The sequence below is a fragment of the Lygodium microphyllum genome, chromosome 2, assembly GCF_053477565.2.
Source record: "Lygodium microphyllum isolate KBCC chromosome 2, Lygodium_microphyllum_v1.1.10, whole genome shotgun sequence".
Taxonomy (NCBI): Eukaryota; Viridiplantae; Streptophyta; class Polypodiopsida; order Schizaeales; family Lygodiaceae; genus Lygodium; species Lygodium microphyllum.
This window is the reverse complement of record NC_141136.1, coordinates 125,872,264-125,886,392: the sequence shown is the minus strand read 5'-3', so window position 1 is coordinate 125,886,392 and position 14,129 is coordinate 125,872,264. Positions and strand designations below refer to the sequence as shown.

The 14,129-nt window shown below is 40.4% G+C and overlaps 1 protein-coding gene across 1 annotated transcript; it reads left to right on the top strand.

Annotated features, from left to right (window-relative positions):
• Positions 1-9,262: 9,262 nt before the first annotated feature.
• On the top strand, positions 9,263-10,868 carry LOC148040287 (uncharacterized). Its single transcript, XM_087698112.1, has 2 exons — positions 9,263-10,013; positions 10,080-10,868. The coding sequence occupies exons 1-2, from the start codon at positions 9,350-9,352 to the stop codon at positions 10,652-10,654; spliced, it is 1,239 nt and encodes a 412-aa protein (XP_087554238.1). The 5' UTR covers positions 9,263-9,349; the 3' UTR covers positions 10,655-10,868.
• Positions 10,869-14,129: the final 3,261 nt, after the last annotated feature.

Genomic DNA, 14,129 nt, shown 5'->3' with positions numbered 1-14,129 from the left:
CTTAAAACCATCATTAAAGGATAAAGACTTAACTGTGCTAAATCCACAATATATTGCTTCGGGATTAAAGAGTGGACACACATATTCACTCAAGAGCCAAATCATGGAATTGTGGCATGCACATGCTATGCCCATACAAGCATTTTCGACTAGTTCTTTTGCATGATAGAAAAATAGATCAAAATGCAAAATTTGTTATTTTGGGATGCTTTCCAATTTTTATTGACCTAATACTTCTTAAAGAACCTGAAAATGAGTCCAAAGGTCATAACTTATGGCACTAGGTAGGTGCTTCACATCGGTGCTATATTGTTAGTTAGGGTGCTTTACACAGTAAGAGTGTTGTGTAAAAAATTCAACATATTTGTACCTATTCATGTAATTGAGAGACATCTCAAACAACTATAAAAAGAAAATAGAGAGAAAAGTTCTCATCATCTTCTATTCTTCATCACACAAATCACTTTTCTAAGGCTTTTTAAAATGAAATAATGGGTATTTTCTAAGTTACTCAAGCCCATGTAGGGTTTTCTAGTTCAATAGCCAAATCCTCTTTATGGCAACCTTACTTGTTTGCATGTAGATTAGCCTACAATAAACCACTTGAAAGTTGATCTACCAATCCCTCACTGCCATTCCATAGCTAGTGTTGCCACCCCATTGCCTATGTTATTAATGACATGCCCTCCAACCCCAGTAGTAGTAGTTGATCTACAGGAGAGAGAGATAGAGAAAGAAAGAAAGAAATATTAACATCTACGTAAGACCAATGTGGTCTAAAAGACAAAATCCATAGTACATGCATACTGAAAGGTAGAGCCCCAAGTGGAAACATACAAGCAGAAGCAAGAGCTATCACAAATGGAGCAAGAGCAAGAGAGAGAGACACCATATGTGGGAACTCCCCAGTCTTCCCTTATTCAATAGTCACTTAAAAAATAGAGAATAAAGCAACAATGATGGGTGCCCACCACCTATAGTGTATAGGTGTAGGGGTATAGTGTACAATGAGTAAATGTGGGTGGCTAGGCATAGGCATCTTTACCCCTAACAAACTCCCACTTAAAGGAAAATTTGCCTCAATGAGGGGTAAAAGAAATAGAGAAAAAATACAACATACACATAGAGTACAACATTATGAGGAAAGGCATCATCTCATCAAATGCCCATCATCCTCCTATAAGGAAGGTAAAACATTTTGTTGAGAGACTTTTAGTGAGTAGATTTGTAGGATTCTTGTTAGAGATCTTGATAAGCTCAATAGACTTGTCCTCTACCACCTCTTTGATGAAGTGATAACACACCTCAATGTGCTTAGTCTTCATATGGAAGATCGGATTACGAGCCAACTGAATGGCACTCATAGAATCCGAATGCACTGTAGGAGTAATGGTAATACCAAGATTTGCTAGATGGCCTAACCATTGGGATTCCTTGCAAGCGAGTGGCTACAATATACTCTATCTCAATAGTAGTAAGGCCTTGTATTTTTGCACCTTGGACATCCAAGAAACAATACCTCCTACAAAAGTGAAGACATACCCAAAGGTAGACATGTCTTGCATAGTTGAAGTTAGTGTAACCCATGATTGTAGTATCTTGGCCACCATAGCAAATGCACATATTTGTAGTGATTTGCAAGTACCTCATGATATCCTTTACCACGTCCCAATGTCACCTATCAGGTGTAGCCATATAACATGCCACAACTTCCATTATAAAAATTACATAGTGCAGTGGTGGCGGACATAATTCGAGTAAGGAGTAGAGAATACACAACAAATATGAGAATAACAAAAACTACTTTAATTTCAAATGAATTGATACAAATATGGCTTTGTCCACTCATGTGCTTTGACTGTGAAGCTTAAATGGTGATCCAAACAAATGATAGTCAAAGAGCTTAAGGCTAGTTAGAAGAACTTTGACAAGATACAAGATAGATTGAAGATGGATTTGGAGGGGTCTTCCTTTTATAGATTGGAAAGGTAGTCAAGTTGGCTTATTCGAAAATATTATGAACCATCCCTAGTTGGTGAGGGCTATCCCCAAATCCCACTAGGAGGATTGCTAGCCTCCTTGATATCCCCCAAACCACATGCCACTTTCATTGCCCCCTGACCCCAAAATAGGGGTCATTGATAATCCCCACATCATGCAACTCAATGCATTGTGCCTTGAGTTGCTGCCAGCATAACTACTCTATCTAACCCAAAAAGCTAGATCCATAATGGTCATATTTTGTCATCAAGTCATATAGGCCTCATTTGACATATAAGTGAGGACCCAATCAGTATCCAAGATCACACATAGCTTCTCCTCATAACAGGGGCCTTATAACTTAAAGCACCATGGATCATTGATAGCACCTTACAAGGATGGGGCATTGAGCATATCTAGCACCACCCCTCAATGTCCACCCACCACAGGTGAACTACATAATGGGGGCCTTCTAACTTAAAGCACCATGGATCATCAATAGCACCTTGCAAGGATGGGGCATTGAGCATATCTAATACTGCCCCTCAATGTCCACCATCCGCAAGCAAATTACATCCTTGGCCCAATGCTGAGTCTTTGAAGATGGACTCAAAGAAGATCCTTTACAAGAGATTTGGTGAAGATATCTACCCCATTCTCCTCTATTGGAAGCTCTATTATCCCATCATCAATCAAGTCAAGCACATAATGATACTAGATCTCAATGTGTATGGTGCCTATATGAAATTTTAGATTTTTGGCAATGGTAATGTAACTCTGATTGTCACATCTTAAGACCATTGGATCTTCATCATCATGTACTCCCATATGGCATAAGATCCTCCTTAACTATATTGCTTCACATGCAGGAAAACAAGCTACCTTGTTCTCTACTTCAATGGAAGATAGTGCCACAATTAGTTACTCCTCACTAATCCAAGATAAGACTCTTGACCCAGAGATAAACCATATGCAAAAATTGATTTCCTCATAAACATACAAGTTAGCATGTGAGGCACATCTTTTAAAGTTCAAGCCTAAAAAGAATTTATCTATCTGTTGGTACCATGCTCTAGGGGCTTGTTTCAGTCTATATAATGTCTTCTTTAGCTCACAAACTTTGTAAACATACAAGTTAGCATTTGAGGCACATCTTTTAAAGTTCAAGCCTAAAAAGAATTTATCTATATGCTAGTACCATGCTCTAAGGGCTTGTTTCAACCCATATAATGCCTTCTTTAGCTTACAAACTTTGTTCTCAAAATGGGAGGCCTCAAACCCCAATGGCCGAGTCATGTATACCTCCTTCTTGAGGCACCATTCAAGAATGTTTTTTTAACATCCATTTGTAAACTAGCCACTTCTTATGAGTGGCCATTGCAACTACTATGCAAATAGTGATCATTCTAGTAGTTGGAGTGAATGATTCTTAAAAGTCAAATCCTTCAACCTATAACAATCCCTGTGCAACTAATCTAGCTTTGTACTTTTTTGAGCTTCCATCAACCTTGTACTTTACCTTCCAAACCCACTTGGTGCCAATAATATTTCTCTTTTCTGGCCAATCCATTAGCTTCCAAGTATCATTATTCATTATGTTGTCATACTTAGCTTGCATAGCTACTCTCCATGCTCTATCGGTAAGTGGTCTTCCAAGTTTGCTAGCTTCTTTATTTCTCTCATAATCTCAACCATCAATGCCATATTGACTATGTGAGTAGAATCATTTTTTTGTTTCTCTATGCTTTGAGACCTCATTGGTCCATCTACCTTTTCCTCGATAGTGATAGACATAGGCTTATTGGGATCATAGAATTACTTCACCCCATCTCAACAATGGCTTTTCTAGTGGTATGATTGCAAATTGATAAACTTTCTCCTCATCATCTAAAGATGATGCTTCCTTCTCCCTCCTTGAGGGTGGGGACAGCTCTTGGGACATGTTCATAGTGGACTCTCTTTGCTGAATGATAAAGCGGAAGTACTTGTATGGCTACTCCTTGAACACCATAACATGGCCTGCTATGATCTTCTTTGCTTCTTGGTCATACAATTTGTAAGCCTTTTTCTCATCACTATAACCCAAGAAGATACATTTTGTACTTTTTACTTTTAGCTTGCTCCTCTTATCCTATGAAACATGTAAATAGCATTCACATCCAAAAGTCCTAAAGTGCGAGACAAATGGTTTCTTATTTAGTATAGGCCTCATGAGGAGTTTTGCCCGCCCTTAAGAGTCTTTGTGTAACTTTGATTAAGAATGTAGACTGTAGTATTAACAACTTATGCCCTAATTGGTTTGCCCTTAAGCATGCACCTTACCATTTCCATAATGGTGTGCTTTCAATGTTCAACAATGCCACTTTGCTAATATCTATGAGGCATCGTCAATTGACACTTAATCTCTTTGCTCTTGCAAAAGTCTTCAAACTCACTTGAGTTAAATTCACCACCCCATATATTCTAAAATTCTTCACCCAATTGCATTCCCAACAAGTTTTAGTCTTTCTTTAGACTTATCAAAAACTTGAGTTTGATCATGAAGGAAATACACCCACATCTTGCTACTATAGTCATTGACAATCAATATAAAATAAGAAGTTCTCCCTAAGGCTTGTGTAAGCATTTTACCACACAAGTGTGCATGCACAAACTCTAGAGGAGCCTTCACTCTATTCTTGCTTTCTTATGGAAATGCCTTTCTCTATTGCTTATCCATCATCCAAGCTTCACATGGTTCCTTCATTTTAGTTTTACTGCAGGGAGGTGAGCAACCATATCGTACTTATGCATCTCCTTTAACACTTCAAAACCAATGTAACCAAATTGTTTATGCCAAAGTTTACTTATCCCCACACTAGCGGTGGTTGTAAGAACACTTAGCTCATATATGTTATTTCTTATTTCTCCTTCTGACAACTTTGCTAGCACTTTTGATCATTTTTGCAACTATCTTGGTGAACCTCACCTCATGGCCATGATTAGTTATAGAAGTAATTAATAATAGATTTCTCTTAATCTCTAGAACATATAACACATTTGAAAGATTTTTTAGTTCGCCATTTGTAGCATCAAAGGAAATAGTACTTTGCTCTTAGATGGGAATTTAGCATCATTTTCAACCATCACAATGATGGATTCTTATAGAGGCTTTATAGAACTATATAAACCTTTCTTGTTGGAAGGAGATACCACTATCCAATACCCATAAGTCAGCAATAGATTTCTTGCATCAAGAGACACACTTCCTCAATGGTCATCATGAATAACTCCAACTTTGCTTTAGCCATATTGGCTATTTCCTTCTCTTTAGTCTTCACAATGCCATTTTTTTAGTCTAGCTTCTTGATACAATAATCTGTAATTGCATGTCCTCTCTTCTTGTAGTAGAAGCACTCTCCTTGAAAATTTATGTTACCATCCTTTTTCTTTTTATCACTGTTGATAGCTTTGCCTTTTGCATTGCCAGAGAATGCAATATCTCCACTATTACTACCTTCTTGGGCTCTAAGTCTCAACTTCTTCTCCATTAGTAGTGCAAAAAGTTCCTCAAATATCAAAGCTTGGGATCTCACTAAGTGTTTAGGGTAGTTACTAATCTATAAACTTTGGTGGAGAAATCCAAAGACACCTCTTAGCTTGCTCCTCACTGGTCTTTTGTATCCCAGTACCGACCATCTAGTCATGTAGATTCTTGACTTGAGTGATGAACACTTGAGTTGTCTCTCCTTCAAAAAACTTCTCTACTGCTAGTTGATTCTCCAAGTTTTGGATCCTTGTTTAATTTCACATTTCATACTAATTCCTTAGTATGTTCCAAGCCTCTCATGCCTTTGTTGTATATTGAATCAAGGTCAAAATGCTATTAGAACAACTTGTAATTAAGGCACATAGCATATCTATGTTCCTTCATTTCCAAGCCTATATTTGGAGGAATCATACATAATACTCAAATTTGATGGGTTAGGGGTGGGCTGTGGCTCTAGGTCCATCCCCAGCACCATCTCCAAAAGCTCGTAAGAATCAAGGATATTTGTAATTTTAAACTTCCACAAAGTGTAGTTTATACTATCTAACTTGTCTTTATATGAAATTTAATGGTCGAATCCTCAGTGTTTGAATCATTGGTATAGTAATACCACCTCTCGATACACCAACATCGCTACCTGATGTAGCAGATGGCATTTCTCCTCTTCTTTGTTGAAGCCCTTACCTCTCACATACTCTTCACTCCTTAGAGCCCCTTTGGGCTCTAATACCATGTAAAAGTTACATGGCATAGCAAACAGAATCTGAGCAAAAAGTAGGTAATACACAACAAATATGAGAAGAATAAAAACTACTTTAATTTCAAATAAGCTCATATAAAGATGGCTCTATCCACCCGCACGCTTTCTCTATAAAGCTTAGATGGGCGGTCTAGGTAAATTATAGGCAAGGTGGTTAAGGCTAGCTAGAAGAACTTTGATTGGGTGAAAAAAGGATTGACGATGGCTTTGAAGGGGCCTTCCTTTTATAGCATGTTCATGTGATCACTCTAGTGAAGAAAACGTTAAAATGAGTAAGTGGTCTGTGAAACAATGCTAAGAATAACTTTAAAATGGGACTATGCTTAAGTAGAACCATGTGTAGTGTTATCCCATTGGAATATGGAAAAGGAAACCCAAATCTAATAGAACTATGTACAAGAAAATGTGGTGGAAATTATTGGTTGTAGTAGTTGATCTCAAGATTTGCAAATGATATGCTGGTGGTGAGTCTTTAGTGTTTCATAACAATGGCCTCTGATTCAGCCTCCTCAGATGTGGTCTTGCTAGATGGGGTCATTGTGCTTGACGAAGTGAAATGGCTCTATCCAATGTGACTCCCCAACATGGAATGGGAGGTGTCTCGTACGGTGGCTCTATCTCTACAAGGCTATTGGTGTCAATGGGGTCAAATCTGTGAATAAAGTTTGTCGTTGCTCTCTTGTGGGTCCCTTTGTGTGAGGTGGCCTCCTATCCTATAGTAGTGTTGTGTAGCACCTTTGGAGCTCTAGGAGAAAAAAACCTAGGCATCTCTAGACCTCGTACTCCATGACATGACAAAGAGGTCCAAAATCATCACAAAAGAGGTAATTTTATCATCCACATATGTCATAGTATATTGTGCATCTACATATATAATGCTCCTCTATCTCTAGCTCTTAGCCACAAAGTTGGAAAGTCCTATCCTCTACTAGAGTAATTGTCCATCTACCTCCATTAGTAGCATGTGAGAGGAGGTACAAATCTATTTGATGGTAACTTGTATGCTATGGGAAAGATGGGCCCATGTATGCTAGCTGAATAGTGAATTTGTCTCATCAGAGAGACACAAGAAGTGGCCAATTGAACTCCATCCTCAATCCCAGAGGGAGTGATGGGTGGATCCATGTCTTCACTGTCTCAGTCCTCACAATATCATCTCTGATCACCTAGTTCAACCTTGATTGATTGAGAGAAAGCATAGGGCAATCAAGGCTGTAGTCAAAAGGTGGAAGGTAGTTAACATTCAAACCATGTAGGCTCATCTAGATAGTCATCTATCAACACCAACAGGGCCTTGAAGAGTGTGTCTATGACTATAGGTGTTGTCCCTAGTTCTACTATGACAATGGGATGTGGAATGGAAGGCTTACTCCTAATCATATATGCTATCATCATGACTAGTGGTCTTTCCATGCAATCCTAGCCATCATAATAATCTCTCTATGTTCCGATCTAATCAGTGAGTGGATTGAGATGCATGTGGCACAAGCTACACGCCCATACTTTTACTCCATAGAGTAGTGTAATTGTGACTAGGGTGTCAAACAACCATAGTTTGGTGTGAGGTGCCTCAAGTTATATGTGTGTGTGTGTGTGTGTGTGTGTGAGAGAGAGAGAGAGAGAGAGAGAGAGAGAGAGAGAGAGAGAGAGAGAGAGAGAGAGAGAGAGAGAGAGAGAGAGAGAGAGAGAGAGAGAGAGAGAGAGAGAGAGAGAGTTTAGCAAGCACGAAGAAAAGACAAAAAAAAGGCCCCAAAGAAAGAAGGGAAAAACTATTTTCTTTCTCTATATTGAATAGTTATAGCAAAACATTTATATATTTCTATATATTTTTAAAGAGAGAGCTTCTTTAGGCTTGGAAAGGTTTTTGGAGCTTCAGAAGAGGTTCTAAAACTTTCATTTCATAAATAGAAAAGATTCGCGTGAGCCTATCTTTAAAAGTCAGTTGCTTTTGCTTCTTATAAGGCTCAATGTCTTGTAGTGGAAAATTTTCCACTTCCCATTTATGGTGAAATAATTCACCATGACCCCATGTTCATTTTGTCCTTTGTGCCAATATAGTGCCATGGTTTGACAATGGTAAATTTGAATTTTTTTTGTTAATCCTCAAGATCCATTCAACAAGAATAACCCATACAACAAGTAGCCCCTTGATCCTAAGGTGTGTGCATTTTTCTTTGGCCTTGTGATATACACATAGCCTTTGTCAAAATGATATTTGAAAACCTTTTTTTTTTCATAGGGTACTGATATCATATATCATCTTCTAACTATTACATAAAATTGGGAGGTCGTAGAGTTTCCCTTGAATTCTAATCACTTGACCTCATGTGAAGCAAGTAAATATAAGGATGAGGCCGCAGAGTTTTCCCTTGAATTCTAATCACTTGACCTCATGTGAAGCAAGTAAATACAAGGATGAAATACAACTAGATGATCTCATAAAAAGGCCTGATGCAGCACTCAACAACCACTCATAATAGTTCTAAGAATTGACCACCATCTATGAATGACAAATCCATTGCAAAGATTCTTTTCTGTGTGTTAAAATCATTTCTAGATGTAAAATGTTTTCCAACTCTTCTAAATAAGGTGATTCATTAGCGATTGGCTCATCATCATCATGTCATTGGCTAATTAAGAGGTGTACCCTTAAGGTGCTTCAAGAAAATCACATGCAAAGCATCTAGCGCCCTTGATATGGTGATTGGTGTGATTAGCCGTGGTTGCCTTACTTTGTTGTTACTCTCACATTAACATGCGTATTATTGTAATGAAGGGTAGTTAAACCAAGATTAAACACCAAGGAGTGCAATAGAATGCCCCTTGTCGAGTGTTCACCAACACTTTTAATAGTAGGGACGAAAACCTTGTTAAGTATAACATTTCACGGTTTGAGACCGTTCATTTAACACTAAACCTCGTATTTTTGTGATGCCCTTGCCCTAATTTAATTTAACCATTAGGGTAGGATTTCTAATATCATACACACCCTTCTCATGAAACAACTCTATCAGTGCTGTTTCGACCGGAATTTCAAAAATCCGCTCTGCGGGTAAGATTAAAGGCGGCCGCTTATACCCATGGTAAGCCTCTCTTCTGCTCCTGAATCGCCATTGCTGCAGGAGGACGAAGAACAAGACGAAGCACGCCTAGTCGAAGGAGCCTCGCCTCTGCAGCCGGTAGTGAAGGACAGTGATGCGGCCGAGACTGTCCTCTACCCCTTGCGCAGTCGCCAGTCTCAGATCACCCTCTGTCAAGTGCCGAGCCGCGGCCTGTCCTTCCAGATATGGCCGGCCGCATATGCATTGTGCTGGATTCTTGAGGATATTTTCGGCGTCTCAGGGATGCACTCTAGTGAGCTTCCTCGCTTGTATCAGTGGATAGAATCAGTTGGATCTCTGAAGAATCGAGGATTTTCTCGTAGCTCATTTGGACATGGATGCACAGAGAACCAGTTACTAGGTGTTGGCTTGGAGAGTGCCTGTCATGACGAGGGAAGTGCTTGCGTCACATTTCAGCCAACAATGGTGGCACTGAAGTTGGAGGTTTCTGTTACAGATCAGATAACTTCGAAGCCGGGTGGACATGGATGCTCAGAGAACCAGTCGTCGGATGTTTACTTACAGAGTGCTTCTGTCACATTTCAGCCAACAGTGGTGGCACACAAGTTGGAGGCTTCTGTTAGAGATCAGAGCACGATGGAGGAACAGGTCATGATCAGGAGTTCCCCCAGATGCTCTGATGGTATGTCTCTTTGATGATAATGGTTCTTCTCTTTGATTGAATGCTAATTCAAGGCTTCTTTTCCAGGGTTTTTCAAGGAGAAAGATGTTTTATGTAAGGTAGAAGCACCTGTGACATCAGCGTCACTGTCCTGGCCTTCACCAATCAGGGTACTTGAGCTTGGGGCAGGCACTGGCATGGTAGGAGTTCTGTCAGCGGTTCTTGGAGCTGATGTGACCATCACTGATTTGCCTCATGTTACTCCTAATATCCTCCACAATATCTCCCTTAATGAGGAGATTGTCAAAAATTCTGGCAATGGCGGAAATGTCTGTGTCAAAACCCTCCGATGGGGCAACCTGGAGGACATGCAGGTTGTTGGCCGAGCTTTTGATGTCATCTTAGCTTCAGATGTTGTTTACTATGATCACCTGTATCAGCCCCTGCTTGAAACCCTAAAGTGGCTTCTTTTTTCACAAGAAGAAAACAATAGATCCCCTTCACCTTGTGTGCTCATGGCACATGTTAGAAGGTGGAAGAAAGACTCCCATTTTTTCAGAAAAGCATCCAAGCTGTTTCATGTGAGAGAGGTGCATAAACAACCTCATCCTGCCAATCCTCGGACTGGTGTGGTTGTCTACTGTTTCACTTGCAAGAAGTAAGTGCGTGCCCAGAATGGGCATTGGGTTCGTATGTGATTGAATGGAGGCTGTGTGTTTGAGGGTTGCCAATGTGCTGGCAACATGTACTTAGAAGGTACTTTCCTGCAAAGTTATTTGCTCCCCTGCAGGTTCTGCTTGCAAATTTAAACCCTCTCTCCTCTGTGCTGGGTGACAGTATTCCCACTTCAAGGTCTTTTATACATTGCATTAGATAGCTCCTGATGTTCTTGGTATCGGACATTTTTCTAATGCCAAATGTGTATGCTAGGCTGCTAGTCAGTTCTCCCTAATGTCACCCATCGTGCATAGGACATCCATTCCAAATAACCAGGAGTTTGTGCCTCATGTTGATTTTCGATGAGTAGTTCATTGCAGATTAGGAATGTAATCATTTTTAAGGATATGTTTTGAGAGTTAGTTGGATGTGAGAGAGAGAGAGAGAGAGAGAGAGAGAATTCTCGATCCCAAATTACATTGCTTCTGACACTTAGTTATAACCACCTCTTCCTTCTGGCACTGAGCTGTAAATCACCTCTTGCAAGATTTATGGTCTCATCCTATGTGTCTATGAGCAATAGTAACGTTTTGATGTCAATTGAACTAGCAAACCTATTAACACACAGACTCTTTCTAATGACGACCATTGATTTCATAAAGAGCGAGAGATGGCTTGGTTGAAGTCTAGCAAGGCTTGTGGCAAGCGTTAAACGCTTGAGACGTCCTTCTCCAAATTTTACCAAGACAATATGGGAAGGAGAGTTTATCTCCATCATCGACGTAGACCCAAGTTAAATAAAGATTTGATTGATACTCCTAACAATATTAGACACATTACAGAATAAAGATTTGAGCCAAGTAATAGCCCCTAGGATGTAAGCGAGATCCTTTTCACGAAATCCACTCAACTTACAAGATACCCTTCAGAGCCCCGCTAGACCTAAGTCCATGTACTTGGGGTGGTAGGGCGGTGACAGGAAAGCACACACATGTAACTTGTCTACGATGAGACGCTTTGTCAAAAGGGGAAGAGAGAGATCTGACTGTCACATCACCAAACTTGGTGGAGTGTTTGAAGTCTCACTAATTTTAGTGAGACTAACTTCATTGCTAGACTCCCAGATTTTTTGGAGTTCACAAGTCAAGCAGCCTGGCCACACTTGGTTAAAGTTGATTTCCTGGAATTCTGCAGGTCTTTGCGACCTAAGAGTGGCCCGGTTCTTAAAATCACCATACTTTGAAAGCTACTTCTTGCCAAGTGACTTCCATATTGGAAGCTACTCCCCGCCAAGTGATTTCCATCTTGACACTTTCAAAGATCCGTAGTTGTGTGAGCTTCCCAAATTGCTCGTAATGTGAAAAGCCAGGCAGATTGAAGAGGAAGCATTGTGGACTTGCTTCTAGCTTGCAGTCTACCAAAGTTATCAAAAAGCATGTTTTGGTGCTGGTCATTTGGCATGCGCAAGTGTGTAAGGACCCGTTGCCAAGCCTCCTCGGCGATACAACCATCCCAGAAGAGATGCGACAGGGACTCTTCACTTCCACGACTACACTGGGAACTTGGAAGATTCTATCCTTGAGGGAGAATCGCAACATCCAATGTTTTTTTCCAAGTTATCTTTGATGACTGTATCAGGAAAATTGAAGCCCCAGGTTCACTGCATCCAGATTGCCTACGCACAACCCTTTCAGCACCTTGGTGCTCAGAGCCTCGAGAATTCTTTCTTGCGGGCTTGCAGAGCTCTAAACTAGGCGAGCCCTTGTTTCCTCCATGATCCAAGATTCAAAGACCTTCATAATTGATGGCAATTATGTCCCCACCATAACCCAAAGGAGTTGGATAGGCTCTTTGGCTCTTGTCTCTTGTCCAAATGACTTGGGGCCTTCATCGTGATTGAACTAGTTGCCAATTTTACAGATACCAAACCTGGCAAGTCACAAGCCTCCCCTCCCAACTGTTTCAGCTATGGATGGCTTGAAGACTTAAGGCCAAAATACATTTTCCTTTGCTTGCACTTCAGTTGCAAGTTCCTCCCATTTAGCTTTACCTAAAGTTCTTACCCAGGATGGATAGAATGATCAGGCTAGCAAGAAGACAGGGCAAATAGAATGATAAGGCTGGATAGAGGAATATTTGTAATCACCTTCAGTTTGACTGGAAGCGGTTAGTTTATTCACCTCCCACCTCTGCGAGTTCCTACAGGATCCAAGATAGACCCGTTGAGGGAAATGAAGGCGTGCCCCTGCTCTACAAGAAAACAAGGCAAGCTTGGCAATTCTTCGTCAAAACCAATCCTATCCAATACCTTTTCTGATGTAATACCATCTAACTCCATCAAATGTTTTTTCCACATCGAGCTAAATAAATTTAGTCTCTTCCCCTGAAGATTTGACCCATAGTGTAGCCATTATGACGGTAAGACCATTGTCCAACAGATTCCTCCTCTTTCTCAAGGCAGATTACTGGCGGCTACTAACATATATTTGCACAATTGGGACCAGTCTGTCAGTCAAAACTTCGGCCAGTAGTTTGTACATGAGGTGCCCATTAGAGATAGAGAGGCCTCCATCGGCTTAATTTAGTCCATTGCCTCCTTGGAGATGAGAGTGATTACGCTTTTAGACCATAATGTAGGGAGGCTTCCTTTTGCCCAATACGTATTAATCATGCGTACTATTTTATCACCCAAAATCGGCCAGAAATACTTGAGCATTTCAGCAGTAACTCCATCAAATCTTGGAGATTTCCTGGAGCCCAAAATCGTTTAACGCCTCCTTGATCTCAAGGGAAGAAAATGCTTTGATCAGCCTGAAATTCTCCTCTTATGTAACCACCTTTTGCAAAGGCTCAAGGAGTTCTGAAATAGCATTCACATCAACAACTGACGGGAACTTCATGTAGAGAGACCCTTCATCAATCAACCCAATTTGGCCTTAGTCTTCATCATTAGGCCAATAAATATGGCCTTTTGTCCTATCCATTCAACCAGTTTTGGCCCTTGATCTTGTTAGTTGGCCATAAAATGCCCAACTTGGGCCATGTTCGTTACGATCTACCCATTTTGGCTTTGGATTGCTCAAGTCAGCCATGATTGTCTATGGTATTGAAAGTGGACTCGGTAAATTGGCCTCACTAGGCCCTTGGGCACTTAGACAACTTGGCCCTTCAGGTTGTAAGCTTTCCAAGCTCAGCCCTTTCCTAGTTGACCTACTCGCTTAACAATTTGTCATACACGTGCACGTTGCATAACTTCAAGAGGGCAAACAAAGGGACATAGACTAGCCCATGAGTTGGTTAGGAAGCACATTTGAATGACAGATCTTGGCTAACTTATTTGAATCCTAAGCTTAGTTATTGCAACTCTTCACAACTTGAGCATCTCAACAAGACTCAACACCTTGACTAGACAACCCTAAGGTCATGAAGGCTGCTTTCTTGAATGTGCATACACTTTTTGCTTGGGAGTAAGTGCTAAAC

What these genes read in the sequence shown, in the direction of transcription:
- LOC148040287 (XM_087698112.1), top strand. Translation starts at nt 9,350, where the DNA reads ATGGTAAGCCTCTCTTCTGCTCCTGAATCGCCATTGCTGCAGGAGGAC. An exon ending in TTCCCCCAGATGCTCTGATG is followed by an intron (nt 10,014 to 10,079) that starts GTATGTCTCTTT and finishes CTTCTTTTCCAG; the next exon opens with GGTTTTTCAAGGAGAAAGAT.